The sequence below is a fragment of the Oryza brachyantha genome, chromosome 9 (assembly GCF_000231095.2).
Source record: "Oryza brachyantha chromosome 9, ObraRS2, whole genome shotgun sequence".
Taxonomy (NCBI): Eukaryota; Viridiplantae; Streptophyta; class Magnoliopsida; order Poales; family Poaceae; genus Oryza; species Oryza brachyantha.
Window position 1 is genome coordinate 13,300,291 of NC_023171.2, and position 12,703 is coordinate 13,312,993.

Sequence of the window (12,703 nt, forward strand, 5' to 3'; positions counted from 1 at the left end):
TCGGCCCGAGCGGCTTCGCCGGCCGCCGGCCGGAAAGGAGAGGAGAGGAGAAGCCGCCGGCCCGCCGCCACCCTTCCCTTCCCTTCCCTTCCGCCGCCCCCTTTCCCCTCCCGCAAGCGATGGCGAAGTCGTGCAAGGGCTTGGCCATGGAGCTCGTCAAGTGCCTCAGCGAGACCCACTGCGTCAAGGTCCGTGTTGCTCTCTCTCTCCACCCGCGCGGTCTCAACCATGGCGCCGCCGCTTGCTTCGATCGGGTTTGGCGTGGGTAGGGTCGCGTCCCAGTCCCACCACACCCGTTTCGCCGCCGCCGTCAGGGTTCGATGCTGCCGGGGACGGCGATTGACTGACTGACTGACTGACTGGTTTGCTCTTTCCGGCGGCGGTGTGGCTTGCTCGAGATCGCAGGTGCAGAAGAGGCCGTACAAGGAGTGCGCCGGGGAGAAGGTCCCCAACATCACCAGCGAGTGCGTCGGCCTGAGGGAGACCTACTTCAACTGCAAGAGAGGCCAGGCACGTCTCCAGCTCCAACTTTTTTTTCTGAACCACTGCAAAAATCAGCTATGCTAGTTCCCTTGTTACTTTTGATTGTGTGGCTTGTGCTTCGAGCAGCTTGCTGATTGCTGTCTATATGAATATGTTTTGACCTGTGAACCATCTGCCTATTTTTGCACATACTTGTTTGGTAATTGCAATGGCCATTGACCAGACCATCCAATCCCCCCTCCGTGGCGCGAGTTATAATTTAATTTGTAGGTAGTGCATTAGTGCTCGTGAGTAGTGATTCTCTCAAATGGATGCGTTTCGAGGGTGTACATGGGTTCCGGCTTCCGAGTAACTCACACTGGTTTGGGCCACTATCTATCTTAGAACTCGATTGTATGTTCGTTAGATTGAACCAATCTGGATGCAGATTGCTTTGACATATGGTACTATGATCGGTTTAGGTTTTATAATGTACCTAAGCTGGACGTCGTTAGAGGAATTCAGAGAGGTAAAATGTGGATAGTATATGCAGTAGGGTCTGCATGAGGTTGCTCCAGCCTGACAGGGTTGAGTAAGCTGTTAATTTCTGCAGAGTTTAAATTCCTTGGCCCTAAGCTCCTTACGCTTTTACATTACTTGGTTGTTAGACTGCTTGGTTTTGTCTTAGATGCACCACAATACAGCTTATATAGTTATGCATACTTGCATACGAGACCGCCGTTTCAAGTCTGAAGAACCCATGCTGTTTAGAAACTGTGTGACAAGAAATAAGAATGGTGGACAGGAATTGAACGGGTGCTAATCTTCCCCTCTTGACTTTACTTGTGCAGTAACAAAACTAGATCTTGGAATGCAAATTAGATGTCAGAATCAAGCCCCTGTGATATTCCAATAACACTATAACTGTCTCCATTGTTTGAGATAAAAGAAACATGTTGAACTTTACAAGCTTGTAGTGTGGTAACGTGAGTGCATGAAGATCAATGGTCAATATTTTATATTTTCCTGATTACTGCGTGACCTTTTTACTTCAGTTACCATGCAGCTCCCCCCCCCCCCTCCCTATATTGTTGTAAACAACGAACTCCATGCAGTAGGGCCATGCATCCTGTCATAGAATAAGGAACTCAAATGTCCAACCTGAAACCCCTGCTGGTCTTTTCTCCTTATATGCATCTTTTGCTTAGGATACATAATCATGACACTCCCAGTTCTCAAGTTCTGTTGGACAGCTCATTTTGTTCTCTTCCAATGGAATACACTCATTGCCTCATATCAACACATACACAAGTTCTGAATGTGACATACTACCTAGCTCAGGACTATTTGGGCTGGCTTGGCCCAGTATTATTGCATCGGGTGCTAAGATTTGTTTCTGTATACATTATACTGGTATGTATGTGTTAATGCACTTTATAACCTCCTGAATGTGAGTTTTTTTATGGTCCTTGGAGGTATTGAGAGGTAGAGGTTTATTCTTGTGTTACTCCAGAGGTGTATCTGTGTATGGAATACTTATGCTGTTAATTATCACGACAGGTTGACATGCGAGCTCGGATACGTGGCAACAAGGGGTATTAATGGTGTGACCACGAATTCCCCATCCAAAATTTACCTTCTATCCAAGTTGCGACCAGCGACCTCATGGCATTTGTGTTATGTAGATACTTTTGGTCTTAATAAGATCTTATTATTGTAGATTTACCTGTGTTTTCTTTTTGATAGGAGAGAGAGGAACCAATTCCATGCACACGAGTACTTTTCCTTTGATCTGAGGTGCATCTCTTTGTTGCTTTATAGCCTTGGTCACCTCGGAATTATTTGATCATAGTGTTTTTGCTTTTGTCTATTATTACGGTGGAAGAGAGCAACAAGCTTAGGGTCTCTAATGATCCATAGGTTGATCTACCGTTTGGAGAAGTTGTTTCATCATACCAAATATGTTCAGCTGGTATCCTGTTGCAACATGTATGTTCAGATGACAGAAGATTTTGTTATCTGTCAGCTGCTCCGCTTCTTAAGAACAGAATATTTAGCAGGTTGAAATAAATATTTCAAGACGTTTAGCTTCTCTTGCATTCTCCTTTAGTTCAAGAGACACTCCCCATCAGTCTTTTGGTTTGTTATATCTAGTATATCGGTACTCTCTATACTGAATTATAGTTCATATTCTGATCTGATTAGTATATACGTGCAGTCTCTAAAGCACATATAATTGCACGAAAATATTCTGCATGTGAAATCGTGGACTATATACATTTAGAAACCAAGAAATTAATGTGTAACAATGACTAGCGTTTATGTTTTCGATGAAAACTTACTAAATAATCACGGAATTTTGAGGTTTTGACGCAGGACGAAAGTAGATTAAAGTTTCAAATGGTTTTCAAGAATTCAAATTTAAAACAGTGAAATCCAACTGGAATTTGATCAAAGCTTGTCGAGATTTGATGAAAAATATCGTACCACTCAGACTCTGGCTCATAATCTACTCCCTCAGACCTAAAACAAACTAATTTTTCACTTTTTACCTATAATTTTTGACTCTCCGTTTTATTCAATTTTTTTTGCGATTAATATTTTTGTTTTTATTAGATGATAAATCATGAATAATATTTTACGTGTGATTAATTTTTTTCTAATTTCCTAAATAATTTTAAATAAAACAAATGATCAAACGTTAGACACGGAAACCGAAGAATCGGTTTTTTTTTTTTTTACGGAGGGAGTAGTGCTCAACTGAACAGTGGCTATGACCACCTTTGAAATCTGCGCATGAGATTGGGGCTATCTACTACACCTGATCGGACGGCGATCCCTATATTAAAAAGGCGGTGTGGTTTGCTTCTTTCTACGGCGATGCAACTATGCAAGGGGCGTCCGAATGCAGCAAAGCGACATCTAGGCTCGCATAGTATATTTTTTAAAAGAAAAAGGTGAAACCGCTGTTTTACGACTAAACCAAATTTATAGATAAAATATATATATATATATATATATATATATATATATATATATATATATATATATAAATTTTTCTAGCGGTGGTGGTTGGGGGTGGCGGTGAATCGCCACCGCCACCAACTCCATGTTTTTTTTATCTTATTTTGCTTTTTAAAGAAAAAATGATTGTGAATCTCATATATCAATCACTCACGTTAACGAAAAAGATTATGAGGCCAACAGACCCACATGTCAATAAAGCAGTAAAAAGATGATACATACCAAAAAATAATGTTAATAGCATGCAAACTACCGTTGCAACGCACGGGCAGTATGCTAGTGTGTGTATATATATATATATATATATATTTAACGACTTAAAGTTAAAAAAGATAAATATTAAAATAAAAATACATAAAATCAAATATAAAATTTATTTTTAAAAATTTACTATTTTAACTTAAACAAAAGCCATAATTACGGTAAACCGGTTAAAGAGACGCTCCACCTGATCCCGTCTCGTCGTCTGATAGTTTTCATCCCCTGCCAACCTGACACCTTGTCACCATCCCCGTCCTCTTGCTGCCTCTCCGTAGTGCACACATGAGCCAGCCTCATTGATCTTTTTCCTCCGTTTATCCGTTTATTGGGCGCGTTTGCAAGAAGCATTTGAGCTAAATTTTATTTTTTTCGAGCACACGTTTCTCAAATTATATATTTTTAAAAATATATAAAAGTTACTTTTAAAAGTCTAATTAATCATTTTTCCAGATTTACAAAAGCTAATACTCAATTAATTATATGCTAACAGCTTTCTACTTTTTACTTGCTGTGATTAGACTTGCTTATATAAATTAGAGCATAAGCATGTCTCATTAATCGTTCGTGATTAAACCCTAGGTAAAATTCTGTATACGAATCTAAACCTAGCATATAGCTATATTCACATACACAAATTATTTTTAGAGCTATAGACGGTAAGTATTACTGTAACATGCTTACACATAGTTTGTTAATTTATTAGTCACAACTAAATTTTAAATTTTAAAACTTTAACTTTTAAAGTTGATTTTAGATTTTTTTACCATAGCTTTTAAATCACTTAAATAGATTTGTAAAAGTTTTACTCGAATAATACTTTCGACGGCTTTCTTTATTTTCACAAAAGTCCATGGACTTTTGGAAACATGCCTGGGGGATCATCTTTCAGAAAAATTTCTGCACGAGATAGAGATATACTACCTTCATCTTGCAGTGATTAATATCCCAACTGATTTAATTCCTCGATAAACAAAAATGCACTATATCACAATCGATTGCATATATCGGATGGTGTGCCGGTCGTGATCGCCGGTTGGTTTGATATGCTTGTTGTTTATGAGACGCCTGTGACTCAGCAAAATATTTTCTGGAGATTTCCAGTTCGTTTTATTATCTGATGTTACTCAGGTTTGTACTGGCTGTTCCTGGTACGTGAGTACGTTCAAATGGTCCATCCGAATTTCATGACATATGCAGCGTAGATTTTTCAGGGACATTAAACCACCAAAGTTCAGCCTGACTTCATCTACAGGCTAGAAGAACATGGGGCATAAAAGTGCTGAATACTTACTGATAATGCTCAATTTTTATGTGTTGAGAGTAACAGTATAACTACTGCTTAATACTCCCATAGATGAGATGATTTGAGTAGTAAAAAAAGAAAGGCGATTTTGCAGTCCTGGAAAGATAGGAGTATTACATTTTGTAGTGTAAAATTAATTTGTTATCTATCTGTTCCAAAATAAATTAGGTTTTAGAGTTTAAAATTTGTCTAAAATAAATTAATTTTTGTCTTCTTTATAATAAAGTGTAAATTGATAAATTTTATCCATGCACCTATCTCTTATCTACCGCCTAATAATGTTTTCCTTTTACAAAAAAGGGACACTTTTGTCCTTTCTTCTCACTGCTAATTTTTTATGGCAGAAAACAACCTTTTGTTGGATAAAGGTGGCACCTTCTAATAATTGGGAGAGATAACAAACATTATACTACTAGTATTTTGTCAAAGACAATAAAATTTCTCAACCTCTAGAAAATCAAAAATAATAGCAGATAAGGGATTGCAGGAAGAATGACACACCACAAGCAAAACACCTCGGACCTCTGGGACATGATTACTTTTGTGTTTCACGAAAAAGGCTAAATGGTATATTTGTAATTAAAAAATAATTTATATATGTATTCTTAGCGATATAAAAGCCAATGCTAAAAAATAAAATTTGATAAAAAAGACCCCAAAAATCACATCTAAATTTAAAGTCAAAAATTTAAATTCTAGCTTACAAGCATTCACATAAGCGATAAGATAGGTGCTTCTTAATAATTTTGATGCATGCATAAGCATCCAGTAATCCATGCACACTCCCATTGACTGAGACTCTGCATCATCTCATCTATGGGATGATTAAGGTCCAGATGATTAACTACCTTGCAAATCACTCTACAATAATGACATCTAGCCAAATCAATCACTGCTGACCTACTGTCCACCGTGTCACTCGCTGCTCGATCTCCTCTCCATCCCGCTGGATTGAGATTACTAATGTTACTTTGCCTCTAACATAGAAGTTGACGCGTGAGTTTTACTGACATCGGATTCATATGTCAGTCTCATTAATGGTATGTTTAGAACCGTTTTAGATTCTAAAAAGCAGCTACTTATTAGTTAACTTTTGAGAATTTAAAAAAGCTTGTAAACCCAGCTTCTCCAGTTTCTGAATTCTTAGTTTATTTTTCAGAATCTATAAGTTGTGAACCGTTTGAAATAGCTTCTGACAGAAATAGCTTTTGGAAAATACTATAGCAGAGAAGCTTGCTCAAACAAGCCGTAAATCAGAGTAAAAACTTAAATCAGAGAAAAAGCTCTCTTCTATCCTGTGCCCATATCGCCATCTCCATCCATTGCTCTCCTCCTCCAATGGCTTTCCGATCATCATCTTCTTCCTCTGGTCGGTACGCGAACAGCATCACTCCCTGCTCCACTAGCCACCAAACATCACTGTCACCTCACAACCATCGCCACCAACTGGAATCGCCATCTTTGCTCTTGGTCACTAGCTTGCTAGCACTGCACACACACACTCGACACTTCACTGTCCACGTACAAAAAAGTTTGATAAGAACATCCCCTGCTTTTTGTGCTCATATAGATCACGATATGTTTGTAGAGAAGCCAGAGTTACACTTTACTTTTGTCCAAAAATTCATACATAATTTTATACTCCATAGGATTTAATCTACTTTTAAATGAACAATCAGGTGGTTAAGCAAAAAAGAAATAAAGAAACAGTGAAACTTACATGTCGTAATCTCACCTGATGAACGTATAAGATCGTGTGTATAAATTTGGTATCTATAGTATATAAATTGAGAATACAGAGGAGAGTGTTGTTGAGTTGATTCTTGTGTAAGAATGGAGCTGGAGAGAGGGTGGTGGTTGAGAGTTTGGGACGAACACGTGTGGATCCCGAGCTTTCCACGCAGCGGGCGGTGGACGCCGACGTCGCCGAGTGCGTGGCCCCGCCGGCGACGGCGACAGGCGCACTGTGAGAATGAGAGCTTTTTTTTTGCCGTGTGCGCGCCGGCGAGGAGTCACCGGCCGTCGCGGTGGAGCGGCTTCGGGGAGAGGACCCAGTGCTGGCTGTGTGGCCGGACGGTGAGGCCTTTTACTCTCGCGAACAGCGTCACCGCGCGCCGGACGCCGCGGTCGTCGGCGGCGGTGAAGTAGTCGTGGCCGAACATGACGCCGCCGGGGCGGAGCACGGCCCAGGCCAGGTTGATGTCCGCCCACGCCGAGTGGAAGTCGTGGCCGGCGTCCACCTCGATGAGGTCGGCGTAGATGCCCCACTGGCACAGCGCGGCGAGCGCGGACGCCGTGGAGAAGGGGAGCGGGAGCACCCGCGCCGTGGCGTCGGGCCCCGCCGCGGCCACGTTGGACATGAACTGCGGCAGCAGCAGCGCGTCGCCGTGCCGCGGCGGCGGGACGTCGCGGCGGAACCGGTCGCGGAACGCCGGCCAGCCGCGGAAGTCGTCCACGCAGAGGATGGCCGGCGACAGCGAGAGGTTCTTGGACACCGCCGCCATGTGCAGCGCCGAGGCGCCCAGGAAGGCGCCGAGCTCGACGATGACGTCGGGGCGCACCTCCTCGATCAGCTCCGCGAACACCGCGCCGGTGGACCCCCACCCACGCGGCCTCTCCTTCGCCGGGTGCAGCAGCGCCGCGGTGTGCGGCGGCGGGAAGCTGTCGTACGGGCTCTCCCCGTCGAACAGCTTGTCAAGAAGAGTCCGCACGACGGCGTCGCTCGGTATCGCTTCCGCGCACTCCTCCCTGAACCGGAACAGATCGTGCGGCGGCGAGCGCGGGTAGTTCGCCGCGGCCGCGGCGCTGCCGTTCGTCGCCGGGACAGCCGTGGAGGCAGTGAGGTGCGCGGCGTGCGGCCGTATGACCGTCTGCGACGGCTTCGGAGACGGCCGGATGGACGACGACGACATGATGCCAACCGAGTACCCGACGGAGAAGACGATCAGAAATACGGTGAGCCGCGTGAGATGCGGCCGGAGCCTGGCCAGCATGCCGGAAGTCGCCGGCGCCGGAGATGGACGCGGCTTCATGATCACTTCACAAAGACTCTGCCTTTACCTCTCTTCTCCACCTATCACTTGGCTAACCAATATATATCTCCCTCCTTTATTCTTTGGAGATTAGTTTAGATTTTAGTCCTAGATTTTTTTTTTGCAAGATTGTAGTATTGGAGTGGATAGCATATATGCTCATAGATAGAGTGACAGAGAAGGGAGAGGATTAGTATTGGTTGTTAGTTTAATGTTTGCAGTTTGCTTTTATTTGGAGGAAAAATATGGAGGGAGAAACTACGATAAAACAAATTCAAATCAACTCCAAATTTAATATTAAAATTTTAAATTTTGGTTAATAAGCATAAACAGAAGCGAAAATATTAGGCTATCTTCTCGGGGAGAATGGAAGATTTACTGAATCTCAGTAAATTACATTAGATGATATAACTATAATGATAACACTTTCGATCGTTGTATAACCAAGATGCACAACTAAGATATGGAAGGAGAAATTAGCAAGGGGTAATTAACTATAGTAGTTATTGAGGTTGGTGAGGTTTGGGTGGTCAATCTGATGGCAGTTAGGAGCAACAGAGCTGAGATGAGTTCTGCAAGTACAGAAATTTATGCATGTATAGATCTTCAGAAGAATCATCAGGTGTCTGCTGCCGTTGTGCAACTGTGAAAGAACATTCTTCTGGTGTTCTGGTAGTCCCTGGCATGTGGGGCCAGCTGGTCAGACCATAAGTGGGTCCTGGGAAACTCTGCAATGTGGATTTCTGACGAGTGACTTAAAAGAGCAGGTAAAATAATAGCAGACTATAAACCAGTTATAAACATATTTTAAGCGGATAAGAGAGGAAAGAGAAGAGAAGTAAGCTATAAATTTATAGTCAGCTCTAGCACAGACTCCAATACATAATATGTGTATGACATGTGGGACATGATAATATATATTTTGTATGTAGCTATTGTATGAGTTGACTATAGATGAATTGAGGCCTGTTTAAAGACATTTGAATAACAAATGACAAATGACAAAAGTTTTGGTAGCAAAAGTTTTGGTATTGTATTTTTGCAAGTTGGCGTTTAGAGACATCTAAAAGTTACCATTTTTTTTAGTAAAAGTGAGACGTGGTCCATGTCCATATGCACTTTTTGATGAAATTTGCTACTCTAGACTACCAAATGCCAAATGAAAAGTTGCCATTTTTTACCCTATTGTTTAGATCCATTTTTTTAAAAAATACTTTAAAATGACAAAACTTTTACTATTTTGAAGGATCTAGCCAGGGCGTGAAGCTAGTAGTTGGCTATATTGCAACGGTACGAATGTGCCTTGGTGGTTGTAAAAAATGAGCTGTGAATGATGGTACCTGGAACTCTGCAAAGATCAACTAGTAGTCTAGTACTACAAATTTCATAAGATTGAGCATGACAGTGGAGGTCAAATAATCTGAATTGTTGAGTTTTTTTAACTGCAGTTTTTGACCAACAAAGCAGTTTGTCAAATTGTCAATGTCCTGAAAGAAAGGGGGTTGTTGATTCACAAACCGGCGATGCCTCCCATTTTGTTTGACTATAAACCAAAAAATCGCTATCACCGATTTAATGGAACCTTCAGCTAGACAAAATCTTGCTTAGGACTAGAAACATCTCATTAGGTCCAAGGCATCCATCCATCCATCCACCTTTTGAGACTGACAAGGTTTGAGGAGCTGAAGCATGGACCAATGCTCTGATTAAGCATAAAAAGGAACAAAAATAACCATATTGTGTTAAAGCAAGATGACAAATTTAGGTCGGTGACTGTGTAAGTGCCATGATTACCAACGAATGAGTAGGTAACCACTCTGCCGGTAGCTGCCATAATCGTTCGCTCCAACTGAGTTTTCAGGTGAGCTAGCTACCTTGTCAGCAGCAGTGAACTCTGAAGCTGCAGCAAAGAACGGCCAAAAAATCAAGAACTATTCAGAGCTCGCACGCCCTAGCTGTTGCTGCTGGAAGAATCAGATGGTCTCGACCGTGATTGGTACAGTGATCTGCTTCGAGATCGCAGTGGGATGTCAGTCAATCAACGTCAGAAAGGTCTCGTGGCAAGAATCGAAGAAACCATTGCAAGCCCAGATGCAGCAGCAGAACGCTGGAGCACTGGGAGAAACGGCGTTCTGTAGGGGTGTTTACTTGGGAAATAAAATTTTTTGCGTGTCACATCAGACGTTTGATCGGATATCGAAAGAGGTTTTCGAACAAGAATGAAAAAATGAATTTCACGGCTGGCATGGAAACCGTGAGACGAATCTTTTGAGCCTAATTAATCTGTCATTAGCGCATTGCGGGTTACTGTAGCACTTATGGCTAATGACGGATTAGTTAGGCTCAAAAGATTCTCTCGCGGTTTCCATGCTAGCCGTGAAATTTGTTTTTTCATTCTTGTCCGAAAACCCCTTCCGACATTCGGTCAAACGTCTGATGTGACATTCAAAAATTTTCATTTCACTAACTAACCACCCCCTAAGGTGAGCCACAATATTAATGATGCAGTATATGTCTATGACCAATAATTGTATGACTGCGCCATTAGATTGACGGTAAATTATATAATCAATAGGACTGTACTATTAAACTTGCTCAAACTAGTTCTTTTTACAAAGAATCAAAATAGAGTAAAAGCCACTCGAAAAACAGCTGAAGGAATATGTGGATCATTGATGATGGGTTTTAGAAGTCATTCGTGGCAGTGAGTTTCAACAGAGATACTACAAGCTGCTGACCTGTACTTTTCCGTGCCAATACAACTTAAAATTCAAACATGTACGACCAAGCACCGTGAAAGTCCACCATGGTGTAAAAGATATAAATACCATACTGGAACTACTACGTACTCGTACATGAACATCTGTATTTTGACAAAGAGGTAAAGCTGTCAACGATGCAGAAATGGTCACAGTTTGCCGACAGCATAAAAACTGAAAAATGTTCAGCGAGCTGGGCCTTTTAGGCCGAAAAGACGGCAGCGAGCGACGGCCCATTTCATGCGTGCAACTGGGACGGGATGGGCCTCCGTTTAATCAAATTTACACTTGGAGTTCGGCAAAATATTTCCGAAATTCCACTAGCTTTGGGCCTTTTTGTTATAATTTTACATATTTCTTTAAAAAAAAGTTAAATAAGACGAACGTTCTAACATTTAAAAGTTAACTAGCAACGTCAACATACAAAACAACGGAGTATATACACCTCTCATTTGAGATGGCCTTTCGAAAAAGAAAATAAAAATAGTCTCATTCCACATACACAGTAGATTTTATTGATAGCTTTAACTAACAGTATACAGTACATTTTCCATGCATATTTGTCAAAATTATGGGATTGGATAGCTATGTACTGGCCAGCGATGGCGACGCCGGCGCTAACGATGAGCATATTTGGAAAGTTTCTCTCCGCTGCAGTTTTTTCGAAAAGCTCATAAGAATCTGTAGTTAAAGATTCTGGAAAAATGAACTGAGAATCCAGAGACCGAAGAAATTCACAAACTGACTATCAAGCAACTGCTTCTCAAAATTTAAAGCTCTTCCAAACAGACCCGAGCGTATACATAAACCCGTTGCTAGCAACAGACTAATCAGATTTATACTGGCACGTGCGTATACAGAAACGTACAAAATACGTACGTATAGGCGGCTTACGTTATGTATACATCCTCACATGGCCGGTCGGTCGGTCTCGGCCGTACATACATACATATGTACGGACGTATATATACTCACGTCAATCTTCTCGGGGTACGTACATACATGTTCGTAGAGTAGGCCTATGCTATGTGTATGTACGTAGACGTACGTGCCAGCTCGCATAGCAGATCCCAGTTATTTATTTTAATTACACTCCTATTTGTATGTACATATATTTCCATCTGCTGGCGTAAGAGAGCCTACCTAATTAATACTCCTACCGAAATATTCATCACCACGTGTTTGTAAAAATATTTTCTCTCTCTTTTTTTCCTTTTGTCTGCACTGAATTTTACTTTGTATTCTGATCTATTCCCTCCGTTTGACAATATAAGATGTATTGTCTAAATTTATATAAATGCTAATAAATATAGATATATATATAAATTATATAAATTCATCAATTGCTGAATTTATGTTAGGCTAAAAAATCTTATAATATAAAACCAGTAATTATTATATTTGTGGACGTGAGTGCCCCGTGTGCAAGGCCCGGCCACAATCTTTGAACGGTATCACATAGGCTGGGTGCGTATGTGTGGATTTACAGGGGTAAGCGTGCGCGTTACGACTTACGAGCGTTTACATTTGTACCATGTTTCGTTAAAAAGAAGCATGATTATTTGATTTTTTATGGATAAATATCAAACGATATATTTGTAAATGAAAAATAATTTATAAATAAAATTCTTATATACATATTCCTAGTGATCTAAAAGTCAAGACTGAAAAATAAACTTCGATGAAAACCCCTAAAAATCAAATTCAAATTTAAGGTTAAAAATTCAAATGCTAACTTATAAGCATAAACAGAAGCAAAAATATAGGTGTGGATATTGTCGATCGTGGTGTCTCTATTGAGCTCTCAACTAATTAATGAATAAAACTTTATGTTTGACCATGCCATTAGTTATAGTTTAAGT

At 41.0% G+C, this 12,703-nt stretch overlaps 1 protein-coding gene across 5 annotated transcripts; it reads right to left on the minus strand.

The window, feature by feature from the left end:
• Positions 1-6,165: 6,165 nt before the first annotated feature.
• Positions 6,166-8,237, minus strand: LOC121055376. 5 transcript variants are annotated; one of them, XR_005812512.1, is made up of 2 exons: positions 6,786-8,237; positions 6,166-6,538 (listed from the first exon to the last, which is right to left on the minus strand). XR_005812512.1 is itself a non-coding variant. In XM_040527829.1 (1 exon), exon 1 carries the CDS (start codon positions 8,080-8,082, stop codon positions 7,063-7,065), a length of 1,020 nt encoding a protein of 339 aa, XP_040383763.1. In that variant the 5' UTR covers positions 8,083-8,237; the 3' UTR covers positions 6,583-7,062. The 5 variants fall into 5 exon arrangements, 1 of the variants encoding a protein (XP_040383763.1); XR_005812509.1 differs by having other exon boundaries at positions 6,166-6,563; XR_005812511.1 differs by having other exon boundaries at positions 6,771-8,237.
• Between the last annotated feature and the right edge of the window lie 4,466 nt (positions 8,238-12,703).

Excerpts from the sequence above, each read along its gene's own strand:
- LOC121055376 (XM_040527829.1), bottom strand. The coding sequence starts at position 8,082 with ATGAAGCCGCGTCCATCTCCGGCGCCGGCGACTTCCGGCATGCTGGCC.